General features: G+C 36.9%; 1 protein-coding gene across 5 annotated transcripts in view; it reads right to left on the reverse strand.

Annotated features, from left to right (window-relative positions):
- The window catches only part of CLCN3 (chloride voltage-gated channel 3), a 100,885-nt gene that overhangs the window by 10,735 nt on the left and 74,411 nt on the right, over positions 1-15,739 (reverse strand). For all 5 annotated transcript variants that reach the window (XM_059374139.1, XM_059374113.1, XM_059374121.1 and 2 more), the window contains 3 exons: positions 14,456-14,642; positions 10,523-10,921; positions 5,174-5,390 (listed from right to left, as the gene is read on the reverse strand). In XM_059374139.1, coding sequence (XP_059230122.1) covers positions 5,174-5,390; positions 10,523-10,921; positions 14,456-14,642 — 803 coding nt within the window. The remainder of the gene's footprint in view (positions 1-5,173; positions 5,391-10,522; positions 10,922-14,455; positions 14,643-15,739) is intronic.

Consider the following 15,739-nt stretch of genomic DNA (forward strand, 5'->3'; position numbering starts at 1 on the left):
GATGCTGAAAAAGCATTTGACAAAGTACAGCATCCCTTCCTGATCAAAACTCTTCAAAGTGTAGGGATAGAGGGCACATACCTCAATATCATCAAAGCCATCTATGAAAAACCCACCGCAAATATCATTCTCAATGGAGAAAAACTGAAAGCTTTTCCGCTAAGGTCAGGAACACGGCAGGGATGTCCATTATCACCACTGCTATTCAACATCGTACTAGAGGTCCTAGCCTCAGCAATCAGACAACAAAAGGAAATTAAAGGCATCCAAATCGGCAAAGAAGAAGTCAAATTATCACTCTTCGCAGATGATATGATACTATATGTGGAAAACCCAAAAGACTCCACTCCAAAACTGCTAGAACTTATACAGGAATTCAGTAAAGTGTCAGGATATAAAATCAATGCACAGAAATCAGTTGCATTTCTCTACACCAACAGCAAGACAGAAGAAAGAGAAATTAAGGAGTCAATCCCATTTACAATTGCACCCAAAACCATAAGATACCTAGGAATAAACCTAACCAAAGAGAAACAGAATCTATACTCAGAAAACTATAAAGTACTCATGAAAGAAATTGAGGAAGACACAAAGAAATGGAAAAATGTTCCATGCTCCTGGATTGGAAGAATAAATATTGTGAAAATGTCTATGCTACCTAAAGCAATCTACACATTTAATGCAATTCCTATCAAAGTACCATCCATCTTTTTCAAAGAAATGTAACAAATAATGCTAAAATTTATATGGAACCAGAAAAGACCTCGAATAGCCAAAGGGATATTGAAAAAGAAAGCCAACATTGGTGGCATCACAATTCTGGACTTCAAGCTCTATTACAAAGCTGTCATCATCAAGACAGCATGGTACTGGCACAAAAACAGACACATAGATCAATGGAACAGAATAGAGAGCCCAGAAATAGACCCTCAACTCTATGGTCAACTAATCTTTGACAAAGCAGGAAAGAATGTCCAATGGAAAAAAGACAGCCTCTTCAATAAATGGTGCTGGGAAAATTGGACAGCCACATGCAGAAAAATGAAATTGGACCATTTCCTTACACCACACACAAAAATAGACTCAAAATGGATGAAGGACCTCAATGTGTGAAAGGAATCCATCAAAATCCTTGAGGAGAACACAGGCAGCAACCTCTTCGACCTATGCCACAGCAACATCTTCCTAGGAACAACGCAAAAGGCAAGGGAAGCAAGGGAAAAAATGAACTATTGGGATTTCATCAAGATCAAAAGCTTTTGCACAGCAAAGGAAACAGTTAACAAAATCAAAAGACAACTGACAGAATGGGAGAAGATATTTGCAAACGACATATCAGATAAAGGACTAGTGTCCAGAATCTATAAAGAACTTAGCAAACTCAACACCCAAAGAACAAATAATCCAATCAAGAAATGGGCAGAGGACATGAACAGACATTTCTGCAAAGAAGACATCCAGATGGCCAACAGACACATGAAAAAGTGCTCCATATCACTCGGCATCAGGGAAATACAAATCAAAACCACAATGAGATATCACCTCACACCAGTCAGCATGGCTAAAATCAACAAGTCAGGAAATGACAGATGCTGGCGAGGATGCAGAGAAAGGGGAACCCTTCTACACTGTTGGTGGGAATGCAAGCTGGTGCAGGCACTCTGGAAAACAGCTTGGAGGTTCCTCAAAATGTTGAAAATAGAACTGCCCTATGACCCAGCAATTGCACTATTGGGTATTTACCCTAAAGATACAAACGTAGTGATCCAAAGGGGCACGTGCACCCGAAAGTTTATAGCAGCAATGTCCACAATAGCCAAACTATGGAAAGAACCTAGATGTCCCATCAACAGATGAATGGATCAAGAAGATGTGGTATATATACACAATGGAATACTATGCAGCCATCAAAAGAAATGAAATCTTGCCATTTGCGACAACATGGATGGAACTAGAGCGTATCATGCTTAGTGAAATAAGTCAAGCAGAGAAAGACAACTATCCTATGATCTCCCTGATATGAGGAAGTGGTGATGCAACATGGGGGCTTAAGTGGGTAGGAGAAGAATCAATGAAACAAGATGGGATTGGGAGGGAGACAAACCATAAGTGACTCTTAATCTCACAAAACAAACTGAGGGTTGCTGGGGAGAGGGGGTTTGGGAGATGGGGGTGGGATTATGGACATTGGGGAGGGTATGTGCTTTGGTGAGTGCTGTGAAGTGTGTAAACCTGGTGATTCACAGACCTGTACCCCTGGGGATAAAAATATATGTTTATAAAAAAATAAAAAATTAATAATAAAAAAAATTAAAAATAAAAATAAAATTAAAGGCTGCACGTTCAAACAAGTTTGGAAAGCTATGTTTCCTATCGGCCCTGTGACTCAAATAGTATCAACATTTTATAAGTTTTGACACATTCCACAACAGAAAAACCTCAACTGTATTTAATCCAATACTTTCCAAACTTACATGATCACCAAACTCTTTTTGAGTAATGCCTATAAAACTCCTGATAAAAAGATTTTGGGACACCTGGGTGGCTAAGGTTAAACATCTGACTTCTGCTCAGGTCATCATCTCAGGTTCCTGGGATCCAGCCCCGCAACAGGCTCCCTGCTCAGTGGGCAATTTGCTTCTCCCTCTCCCTCTGCTGCTCCCCCTGCTTCTGTGCTCTCTGACAAATTAATATATAAAATCTTTTTTTTAAAAAAGGACTAAAAAGATTTTGAGAAATTCTGCTAATTAAAATATAAAACATGGGAAATCTACAACTGACATCTTTAAAATTTACAGACACACTTTCTCCCTCATCTCCTCATTCTCATTTTCTCCTTGCACCTTACAGTCTGGACTTGTGTCTCTTCTCCTAAATAGTTATTTTCCACCTCTAAGGACCCACTATGAACTAGAAGATGCTGACAGCTATCCAGAATTTCACACTCTCCACTAAAACCTATTAGAAATGGCTTCTTTTCTAATTTCCAAGTCATTTAACTTCAAGAAAGAATAAAAACACTTTACTTCCTTACATACTTCCAAGAAAATAAAGACCCAAGAGCTACCATCACAAATGATCTCTTTTCTTACTATATATACCAATGCATTTTCCTTGAAGGATAGAAATAAGAAAAATTTAATAATCAAGGCAATTAAACATATTCCTTTAGAAAAAGCTACCCCCCACCACAAGCTTTCTTATAAACAGGCAGTATGAGGTAAGATTTTAATCAGCTATCCTCCTCTTCTCCCACATTTTGTTATTTTTACACTTTCTAAAAAATATTTTCCTTTCTAATGTCTGTTCTGTTGAAAATCTGGAAATTTGTCAGCAAAGTGTAATACAGTAATTGACCCATACAGGTTTGTGATCAGAGGTAATCATAACTAGAGTGACATTTATATTTGTTAGCACACAAAAGGGCAAACCATGCCAGGCACAGAGAGTAATTCAAAGCAAGTAAAAATTATAAGTACTCAGTTTAGCTTCTAACTGAGCCATTTATAATTAAAAGGGCCCTAAAACCCACATAAGTTCATAAAAAGTTACTCCATTTAACATGTACTAAGTTTTCAAACAATGAAGTTTGGAAACTATTATTTTTCTACTTAAACAACATTAAAAGAAAATAGGTTTTTTTTTTTTTTATTACATGTATCTCTTTACCAATTAGTATCTGTGATATTTAATAATTCCAAACTTCCTGGCTTTCATCAAGGATTTTATACCTTTAATAATTTATTTCACATTTAGAGTTATTCTAATTGGTTAGCACAGTGAAAACACTAAACATGGATCTAATTCTCTATATTTCTATTCTTAACCCAATATGGCACAACATACTGTTCAAGAAAATGGTAGAAGTTTAAGGAATCAAAAAAAAGCAGATATATTCTATAAGTCGGTAACAGTGTAAAAACAGTAGCAAGAGATTGGGCTCTAAAACTGGAAAGACACTTGATTCGCAGATCGATGGCTTAGTAACCACATGACTAGGCATGTTATTAACCCCCTCCGAGTTTCAATTATTACACCTGTCAAGTAGGGATGCTAACACCTACTCTGCAAAGGTACTACAAAGTTAACTGAGAAACCTGAAGAAGGTACTCTATTAAACAAATTTCCTTCCCTTTTTTTTTTTCTTTTTTCCTCCTTTCTTTAGACAGGGGTCATGTGTTTCATCACTCAAATGTCTTGAACGAAATGCTTTTATTAAAAAAAACCTGCTGTGATTCTCCAAGTGCTTAGTATTTCAACCAGCTTCAGGCAGGGCAGGGCTAAACCATTTAATTTATGCACCATCAAGAATACCCTTTGATTCTCATTTTCAGCCTTTCTGTCTTAGCCTTCAGATAAAACAATGTTCTTAAGTATTTCAATGAGAAACAGCAGTATAAAGGACATGAAGGGGAACAGAGAGAGAATGGGTGGGGAATTGGATCCCAGGGGCAGGGACAGAGACAGAAGGGAGCAGAAGCAATGAAGCAGGAGTACAGCTGTTGAGGCATACTGTGTACCACATCTCCACTTTGTCCCTGGGACATCTGCCAAACAAAACATTTCTACAGTCCTATCCTAGAGAAACACTGGTATCCATGTGTGAAGGACAGAAAAATAAATAAACAAATGTATAAATTTTAAATATATGAGTTTTGTCATAAGGAGTTTACATGAAAGATTTGTGGATGGAAAAGGTAGAAAAGGGGAAACAAAAAGCATTTGCTAAAGGAGGATTTTAGCTAACTTACAAATTTCATTTAATTATACATGGTAAAAAAAATAATGGCTGAAATAGTAAATGGCAAAAATATCTAGGAAGTTATTATTGAACTAGAATGTTAAATTCAAAGAATGAAATACATACAAAATGGAAACATGGGGTTTTTTCTCTGCTCCACAGAGATTAGGTCCACTCTTCCTCTTTGCCACCTCTGAAGTGTTCCTGACAAACGCTACTTTACATTTTGGCAAAGATCTGCCAGTTGACGATTTTTTATTCTTGGTAAGTGCCAGTCTGATCAATACTGATCCTGTATGTATAACCACACTAAAAAGACAGATTTTCCCACTTGGAAAATGACTTAAACTCTCCCCTAAGAACTGAATATGAATTCCACTAAAAAGTGTCAAAAATTCTGTGAGGCAAACTGATTTCTTTCACCAGACTTACCCATTGTGAGTTACAAGGCACTGCCTCAGGCCCAGCTTCCGGAAAATATCCACCACAATCTCCATCGGGGTGTGATCGGTCACGGTGAAAGGGCTCATGTCAAGGATGCTCCGAAGCTTCAGGGGCCGAGGGCTTTCCGCTGGAAGAGACGGGGTGTGCTGTGCAAAACACACGCGGGAACTGCCCACAATGCCTTCTTGTTTCTTCCTGGCACTTTCTGAAGAGACAGAGAGAAGACCCAACGTTAATTTGTGTTAAGGGGAATCTGCTTAGAGACTTGAAAAAATAAACAAATGTATCCCATGACTTCTGGTCCCTTCATTTTTTTCCTACCTTCTTAACCAAGAAAAGAATCAAGTGAAAACTGATACAGTAATTTCTTATATTGGACAGGACTAGAATACACCAAGAACAGAAGCGCCTGGGTGGCTCAGCGGTTAAGCCTCTGTCTTCAGCTCGGGCCTTGATCTCAGGGTCCTGGGATCAAGCCCCACATCAGGCTCCCTGCTTGGTAGGGAGCCTGCTTCCCCACCTCTCTCTCTGCCTGCCTCTCTACCTACTTGTGATCTCTGACTGTCAAATAAATAAAATCATAAAAAAAAAAAAAAAAAAAGATGTTCCTTAAGTTTTCTTAACTCACAGAAGCATCTGGCTAATGACCTATGAATGGTGGAGTATAAATACTGTTAGCAGGACAGATGCTGAGTTAAAACCAGCCCTACTCATCAAACTTACTTTAAAATAAATATTATACCATCAATGAAAATATGCTGAGATTATTTAAATAAACATTTAATGATAGAAGTTTCAGAAAATTTTAGAAAAAGTTATTAACCTTATTTATTTGCGTATTGTAATCTTCCTTTGATATACAAGGGACAAGGCTAGTGAACACACATCCGGACTTAAATTTGTCCTCTATATGAATACAGTAACTATTTTAACAGGCATCATTTATTGAGTACTTACAAAGTGCCCAGGAAATCTGCTAGGATTGCTTTGCTTTGTTTGATAAAAAATAATGCCATTTATTCAAAGGCTTTTAAAGCAGAAAATATAATAGTTTTCATTTTCTGATACGATTCAGGCATTTTTTTTTTTTAAAGTATGCATGCAAAATAGAGTTACACTTCCAGGGGAATGGAAATGGTTCTTTTCTAACATAATGTTAAACATAAAATGTCTGAACGTGATCACCTTTCTCCCCCTAAAGTTCTATGTTTTATTATTCTTGTTCATGTTAATACACTCTCAAGGGCTTAACTTCTCACAACTTATCAACAAAGACACACAGGCTGTCCCCTTCATTTTTGACTATGTAAAACCTGGTAGTGACAGACTACAAAAGCATTCCGCATGGATCTAGAAGTCTTTCAACACTTGTAGTAATCTTAGAAAGCAAAAAAATCTCTAAATCTGTAAAATGGTGTTTCAACTAACCAAGCAGTATAAAGTTTACTTTAGCTACTACAAAGAGATAAACAAAAGACAAGTCCACTTACTGGCAATGCATATTATTTTACAAACTCATTTTAAGGTTTCTAAATGTTGCTATGGAAAGGGGAACCTTTAACAAATTAGCTCTCCTCAGTACGCAAACTAAAGCTGTATTCGGAAAAAAGAATCTTGAGGGGATAGGAGAAAAGTATAAATAGGGGAGCAGCCCGTCACTGTGCCATGTACCTTCCTATTGTGTTCAATATGTAAATGATATTTGAATTTTCATATACTAAGAGTCCCCTGTAAAACTTATGGGTATTACATAAATAGAACGAACAAGTGTACTTTTTATACCTTAAGTCGGAAAATAGGAAAGACAATTCAATTCACATTTTGTTAAATATGCTTCATTTTAAACAAATCTATAAAACATTCAGCCTCACTCTTAATCTTGACATAAAAATGCAGGAAAAACGTCTCTCCATTTGAACTGAACTTTAACATAGTAAACTATCACTCACTGCTGGTGGGAGTACAGGGTATAATCTACTGGTGTGATGTGAAAATATCTTACAACATTACAAATGCACCTACTCTCTGATCCAACAATTCCACTTACAGTAATTTTTGTACATTTGCACATAGGCAGAATATTGAATATGTGAGATAATCAAATATAAAAGGGAGCTATCTTTATAACAGCAGAAAATTGGAAACATCTTGAATGTCCATCAGTGAGGAACTGATTTTAGAAATCATTAGGTATCCCAATGGTATGCCTACTTAATGGAATATTGTGTAGCTTTAAAAGAAGAGAATGAAGAAATTCACTGGGAAGATGTCCAAGAAAACACTGTCTAGTGAAAAAAACAAAAAACAGGGGCGCCTGGGTGGCTTAGTGGGTTAAAGCCTCTGCCTTCGGCTCAGGTCGTGATCTCGGGGTCCTGGGATTGAGCCCCATATCGGGCTCTCTGCTCAGCAGGGAGTCTGCTTCCTCCTCTCTCTCTGCCGGTCTCTCTGCCTACTTGTGATCTCTGTCTGTCAAATAAATAAACAAAATCTTGAAAAAAAAAAAAACAACAACAAAGTACACAACACCACATATTAGATAGCATGACAATTTGTTTAAAAAGAAAAAAACCATATATGCTTAATTATAGAAGTATAGAACAGTATCTACAGAATACATAAGAAACCAGAGATGGCTGCCTACAGAGAGTTAAACTGGTAACTTTGAGGTCATAGGTGAGAGACATTTGTCACTGTATAATTTTTTTTAAAGATTTTATTTATTTATTTGACAGAGATCTCAAGTAGGCAGAGAGGCAGGCAGAGAGAGAGAGAGGAGGAAGCAGGCTCCCCGCTGAGCAGAGCGCCTGATGAGGGGCTCGATCCCAGGACCCTGGGGCCATGACCTGAGCTGAAGGCAGAGGCTTTAACCCACTGAGCCACCAAGGCACCCCATGTCACTGTATAATTTTAATCTTCTTGATTTGAACTATGTGAATGCACCATCTGTAAGTAATCTAAAATTTTTAAATAATGAAATGACATACAAATGCAGAGTTTATAAATTATGGGAAAACTGTACTTTTAAAATCTGGAGTTTTCCCATCCCTGGATATGGTATACAGTTTACCTGTTACTCAAGCATTCTTTTGTCTTTCATAAAATATTTTATATAAACACATATAATTACATAATTTATATATTACACATATATACAAAACCTCATGTACAGGCCTATTCTCTCATGGAAAAATGTAAACCTTATAAAAATATATGTAGGTAAATATTTAAGGTGTGTTCTAAAAGTCATCATATGTAAAACATTTCTGATGACATGACTGGTTATTTCACATGTCTAAAGTATACCTACTCCCCTTAAACTGACATTATCTGCTATCACAATATTCTGTTTCAAGATAGTAATAAAACTGAAAAATATATCCATACAATCACAACAGGATTATGAGTAATTCTTAACTTTTAACATTTTTTTCTTCTTTAAAAACCCTTGTTTTCCTTTAAATTTCTAAGTAAATTCAAAAATTCTGACCTTTTTCTTTTCCTTGGCTGGCTACCATTAAAACCTAAAGAATATGAATCTACACAATGAAATTCTTCTCTGTGAGTTTGGCCACAGTAACAGCTTAGAAGCTAAAACACTAAAACACAAGAGCCAAGTCTAGCCATACATATTGCCCACTCTCGGCAACTATTCTACTACCTACAGCAAAACTTCAAAGGACAGGATTGCTAGTCTTTAAAAAACTCTTCCAAAGCTATAGCCTTTTCCTTAAATAGGACATTCTCTGTAGGCCCTTTTGTTTTATTTGATACTCTTTTTTTTTTTTTAAGATTTTTTATTTATTTGACAGAGAACACAAGTAGGCAGAGAGGCAGGCAGAGAGAGAGAGAGAAAGGGAAGCAGGCTCCCTGCTGAGCAGAGAGCCCGATGCAGGGCTCAATCCCAGGACCCTGGGATCATAACCAGAGCCGAAGGCAGAGGTTTTAACCCACTGAGCCACCCAGGCGCCCCTTGATAGCTCTTATAAAAAGAGCATTTCCATTCTGATTTAAGAAATACTCCCCTAAGTCTTCCCTCTTCCAATGGCACAAGAATTAAATTACTTTTACAATCCTTTTGCAAATGGCTATAGAGATAAGTTGTAGAGGATGTGATCACAGGACCAAATGCTTAACATTTTTGGCTCAAGGTCCTCCACTGAAAACTCGGGAGTATGAAAACCACAGCTTGATGAAAATGTCCTTTATCACCTTTGGGATTTGGGGGAAGAGTGGGAAAGGAATCAGGTTGTATAGAAAAGGCCTTATTAGCCTCCTCATCAATACTTCAGGACTGTAAGATGAGGAGAAAAATAAATCTTGGAGGAACACAACTTGTTTCCTCCTCATAAAAGTTTAATTTATCTCCAAGAAATAATACAATATGGCTAATGCCTTTCATCTATATTTGCAGGAATATCAGCTCAAAATACAATACAACTTATATATTAATTTTCAACAGCACTTGACCAAAATAAAATTTCAATTTTTTTTCACTTTCAAGCAGATATTTTATGTTAATATTATAAACCTAAATCCAAAAGCTGGAAAAGGAAAACCTGTGAATCTAATATGAAACAAACTATGAAGATGAGATTTTTCAATAACTTGCATTTAAATAAGCTAATACTAAATATAAGAATGTATTTAGCAGGAGGTCCTGGCACTTGCTAAGGCCTTATCTTATACGCGATTATGAACAATATTAACTTCACAAGGTTTCTATCAGCGGAAAAAGAAAGAATCTGACTTCAATCTGAAGTCAGCAATGCCATATCAAAAGATAAAACTACATTTAGTGGGGAGCCTGGGTTGCTCAGTCAGTTAAGTGTCTGCCTTCAGCTCAGTTCACGATCCCAGGGTCCTGGAATCGAGCCCCACACCGGGCTCCCTGCTAAGCAGGGAGCCTTCTTCTCTCTCTCCCTCTGAATGCCCCTCATGCTCTTTCTAGCACACTCTATCTCAAATAAATAAAATCTTTAATAAATGAAAAGATTTCTTTAAAAAGAACTGTACTGACATATCATACTATTTTAAATTTTATTTTCACCTCATTCATCGAGAATGTCTATCTATTCCAATAAACATAAACTAACCCAAAAAAACTGTACTTAGTGGGGAAACAATTTAGATGCATAATTCCTTTCCTAATGAATGTTAAGACTTTCAGGGACATAAATAAAATACACCTCTCACCTCCACAAACCCAACCTATTAAATATTACTGCTTTCCTTTTCTTGAGAAATCTATTATATGTCTATATATATCTAAATATATGTAGATTCCAACAGATACAGATATAGATAGATTTATGTGTGTGTATTTTTTAAAAAGGGTACCTATTGCAATTGTCAGGTCTCGTCTGAGGGCAAATCCCACTAATCTTTGAGATTCTTTTGACATTATGACAGGAAAGCCATTGTAGCTGGTTTCATTAATCATGTTTTCTATATCATCCACTGTCATATTGTCCTGTGTCAAGACGGCTAAGGGAGGATCATTCCTTCGAGGTCTCATGACATCAGCAGCCAGGGTGGTATGAGTGAATTCTTCTTTTGCATCCAAGAAAGGGTATCCATTTAACCGGATATGCGCTTCATAAATGCCTTCCCTACCAAAAGCATCGCCAACCCATTTACTGGTCATAACAGCAGCCATAAGGGGAACAATGTATTCCAAGCCTCCGGTAAGCTCAAAAACAATAACCACCAGGGATACAGTCATCCTTGTCACACCACCTGGAAAAAAAATAAATAAATATATAAGCACCACTGGTCAAGGAGGACAGGGACAGGTTAATGGAATTTTTGTACTAGGCATTTGAACATGAATTGTAAATAAAACTTAGTGAAAAGGATTATCATCAAAAACTGCTACTCCTCGGGGCACCTGGGTGGCTCAGTGGGTTAAAGCCTCTTTCTTTGGTTCAGATCAGGTCTCAGGGTCCTGGGATCGAGCCCTGCATCAAGCCCTGCATCAAGCCCCACATCAAGCCCCGCATCGAGCCCCACATCGAGCCCTGCATCGTGCTCTCTGCTCAGCGGGGAGCCTGCTTGCCCCCCTCTCTCTCTACCTGCCTCTCTGCCTACTTGGGATCTCTGTCAAATAAATAAATAAAATCTTAAAAAAAAAAACCAAAACTGCTACTCCTCTCTTAGGACAATTATCACTATTTTAATAATATCTAGAGAAACAATGATTTTCTTTAGTTAACATAAAAGACTATTAAAATAACATTTCAAAACCTGTTTACTTCACAGTACACAGCCGACCAACTAAAGCAAGCTTGTCATTCTGGTTTATTGCTATAGCAAGGACATAGTTTCACTCTTATGAAAGCTGATTATTAGAATTTGGTGAAGCATGTAAGAGCTACCTTTTATGTCACAGCTGCCAATTTACAAATTAAGTTCATATGTGGGTAGAATATTAACTTAATACACATCTCTATTCTGTATCTTTTCAAAATGAGTAAAATATTTCAATGCCTTGTGATTTCTGTTAATAGGGTAATATCCCCTCCCTTAGAAAACTCATCTATCTGTTTACCCAAATCATCTACCCAAGTAGATAGATGAACTACCATCTGTATGCTGATGCCTCATAATCCACGTCTCCACTTACTGTTGCATTTGTCCCATGTCTCCAACTCTGCAGACCATATTTTATTGTTTGCTTGTTTTCCAACCGTAAAAAGACTGTGGATGACCCACTGTCACAAAAAACACCACACACTTAAAACCAAAATCCTCTTCTTCCCCCAAAGAGCTACCCATTCCAACTTACCTGACTCTAGCACCAGCACTACATTCTTGGCAACCTAGACAGTCATTCCAGATCCATCTCTTTACTTTAACCCAACAGCTAGACCCTCATCCACTCCTATTTGATTTGCTTTGCAAAATATCTATGGGTCCCTTTCTTAATACTGTCACTATTACCAAACTAGTCCAGACTCTCAAGACTTTGTTCCTTAATTCTGGGGCACCTGGGTGGCTCAGTGGGTTAAGCCTCTGCTTTCGGCTCAGGTCATGATCCCAGGGTTCTGGGATTGAGCCCTGCATCGGGCTCTCTGCTCAGCAGGGAACCTGCTTCCCTTCCTCTCTCTGCCTGCCTCTCTGCCTACTTGTGATCTCTGTCTGTCAAATAAATAAATAAAATCTTAAAAAAAAAAACAACAAGAACTTTGTTCCTTAATTTTAATATTAATTTATCTTACCTTCTTGACTGCAGGCCCCATTACCTTCAATACACTTTATAAATCATGTTCCCAGGTTAATCTTTCCTAAGTACTACTTTCGCCATGTTGCTCCTTTGCTCAAAAACCTACCAGGAATCACCAGTTCATACTGTATTAAGCTTAAACTCTTCCTTTTGGTTTTCTAACCTAAAAATAGAAGGGAGAAAGAACCTATATATATTACTTATCTACACTATGCCAGGCATGTCCCTAGTCAGTTCATAAAGTTTTGTTTTTTTTTTTTTTAAACTAAGCGACTTATTTTAACCTGGCACTGTGCTAACAGCTTTACATGCATTTGATCTCATTTAATCCTCAAAACAGTAGGAGATAAAAAGTTATTATTTCTGTTTTAAAGATAAGAAAATAACAAATCAAAGCAAAGGAACACTCCCAAAGTCGTCAAGCTACAAATCCCAAAGCCACAATTCTTCCACGATCTGACCAATTCCAAATATAAAATGATCTCGACACAAATCACTGCCTCTTCATAATCTGGTTCCTTCTCACTAACCCAACTTCATTTCCCAAAAGTATCCAAAACACACTCTACTTCAATATTGTCAGTATCTTCAAAGCTCCATGAATACTAAATTTATCCCTATCCCAATTCCTTTGCCTTCAGATGATGATATTCCTCAAAAAAAGTCCTCTTCTTTATGTTTTTTTGAAACTCCCCCTCCCCATTTTTATTAACATTTATAAATTGCCACCTTCCATAGGTACTATCATTTTAACCCACAGGACCATCAGAAGAGGAAGTCCTCTTCTTTAAATGCTATTCATCTTTTTTCTTTCTTTTTTTTTTTTTTAATTTTTTTTTTATTTATTTAACAGAGAGAAACACAGAAAGAGAGGGAACACAAGCAGGGGGAGAGGGAGAGGGAGAAGCAGGCTTCTTGCTGAGCAAGGACCCTGATGCAGGGCTCCATCCCAGGACTCCACGATCATGACCTGAGCTAAAGGCAGGTACTTAAAGATTGAGCCACCCAGTCTTCCTAAATGCTACCAATTTTAAGTACAGCTCATGTTCTACTCTACCTGAACTACATCAGCTCTCTTTTTCTCTAGACTCCTATAATTTTCATAGACTCATTATGTAATACTCATTATATAATCATTAAATTGCTCAGTATTGTTTTCTCAGTTTTGATCTTGTCTCCCCAACTTGACTGTACTTGAGGGGCCCATGTTTTATACTTCTTTTTGTATCACTCCCTGCACCTAGCACTGTTGAAGAGAAAGTGCTGAAGAGAAAGAAAGTGGATAACTACTAAATAATTGCTACTTTGATTAAAATGATTCTTTCCCTCACTTGGACTTGATATTATACTTTTGAAGATCAGTAATTATATAATTTTGATTCACTGAACAAAAATAAGTCAAAATACCAACTATTATTAAATATCAAAACCAAAATTCAGCTGACATTTTAAATATAAAAAAATAACTATTTTTTACATCCAAGAGAATACACAGACTCTTAAGTATTTAATGCAGATATATATTTTTTTCATTAAAACAACAGTTACCTTTCTTCATTTTGCTATAAATGCACCTTAAATGGAGGAGGGCTGAAATCTTCTCTACAGCCAACTCTAAGTCACTGCAGAGCCAGAGCTACTCTAACACTTTGCTAGAATGCTAATCTCAGGAATCATGCTACGGTCATCATAGGCAAGCCAAGATCCTCGACAGTAAAAGAAAAAACTCTCCTTGGACAAGATTCAAATTAAGCTTATGTTGTACTGAGACGTTTTCTGTTACAATATTAAATATCACACAATATTTAAAAGATGCTAACCACCATTAAATGTTTGCATTAACAAATGTTTAGAGACAGGCAAAATGAAAACTAGTACTATATAAACACCATATAATAGTAGTACTGTTTCATTTTAGTTTCAACATTCTCTTCCTCTGTCCTGTACCACCCTCACCAACCTCACCAGCTAAGCATAAACGTGTTCTCACTCTTGCTCTTTTCTCTCTCAGATTCACACACATCCATCCACAGACACAGTTAAATTACCTAAGCATGCAGCAGCACCAACCATGGCATAAAGGCCAGGTGTAATGCAATCAGCTCCAACCTCACACCACTCCTTAAAGATAAACCAGTCATGGTGATAATAAGCAAGCTGTTCCACTGCAATCCCCACGATCCTTCCGGCAATCGCTCCGATGGCCATGCTGGGAATGAACAAGCCTGATGGCACCTGTAACAGAAACACAGTGCTTAACTGGGCACACAGTCTCTACTTGGATGCTCAGAACCTACATTCTATGGGCCTGTTTCTAACACTTTTGATTCTTTTCACAATTTATTTATATAGCAAAATCCGAGTACAAATAAAACTAAAGCAAAATACTGTTCTACTGGTACCTTAACAATTTCATTAATTCAGTTATAAAGTACCACATGACATTCTCCAACCCAAAGAGAAAATAACCAAAGGTTATTTATCCTTTAGCTCAAAGGTTCCTTAATGCCAGTCCCTAACAAAATTTTTAGTAGTCTATGCTGAAACGGGGAAGGGAAAAAAAGGACAATATGAAGCAGTTTTCAAAAAATAAAATCAATTCAATGAGAAGTACTGTCCTTTACTCCACAATTACATCCTTCCTACATATCTGTTGTCTATCAAATGATAAAAATATTAGATAAAATATTAGATGCGATTCCTCTTAAGTGGTACAGTGTGCAGCAGACAATCTTACCAGGTCCTTCAAATATTTTTTAGTGATACATATAAGGAGAAAAATGTTTATTGATCAATTAAATTTAATGAAGAAAATAGGAATAGTAAACATCTTAAGCAAGATCATTTAAAGATTAAAATACTAATAGCTCTAAAATGTGCTGGATAGGAAATAAGGTGAGCACAAAATGATGGCACATTGAACATGGACCAGGATCATTAAAAGGTCATCCAAATAAATAGAAGAGATCAAAATGTGTTTTATTCTACTGCCAGTCAGGATTCATCAGCCAGAGAACCGTGCAATGCGAGACTTAACAAAGACTTGCCAATTGTCTCCAGCATCCTGTAGCTCAACTGAAGATGAGAAAGTTGGGATTTACAGAAAATCAGCTTACACAGAAACAGGAGGTTCAATAGTTGCTTTAAGTTGATCCACTATGAAAAAAACTTTTAACTTCAAGATTTTTCTATTAAACACTCATACCCAATGGACTAAATAGAGAACAACAGAAAAGAAAGAGACCATATTTCAAAAACTGTCATGATTTTGTTGGAATTAAGGTGTTATTCCACACAAGTTACATCTGTGAAATAATATTATCACTAGTGAA

This window comes from Mustela nigripes, chromosome 1, assembly GCF_022355385.1.
Source record: "Mustela nigripes isolate SB6536 chromosome 1, MUSNIG.SB6536, whole genome shotgun sequence".
NCBI classification, from domain to species: Eukaryota; Metazoa; Chordata; class Mammalia; order Carnivora; family Mustelidae; genus Mustela; species Mustela nigripes.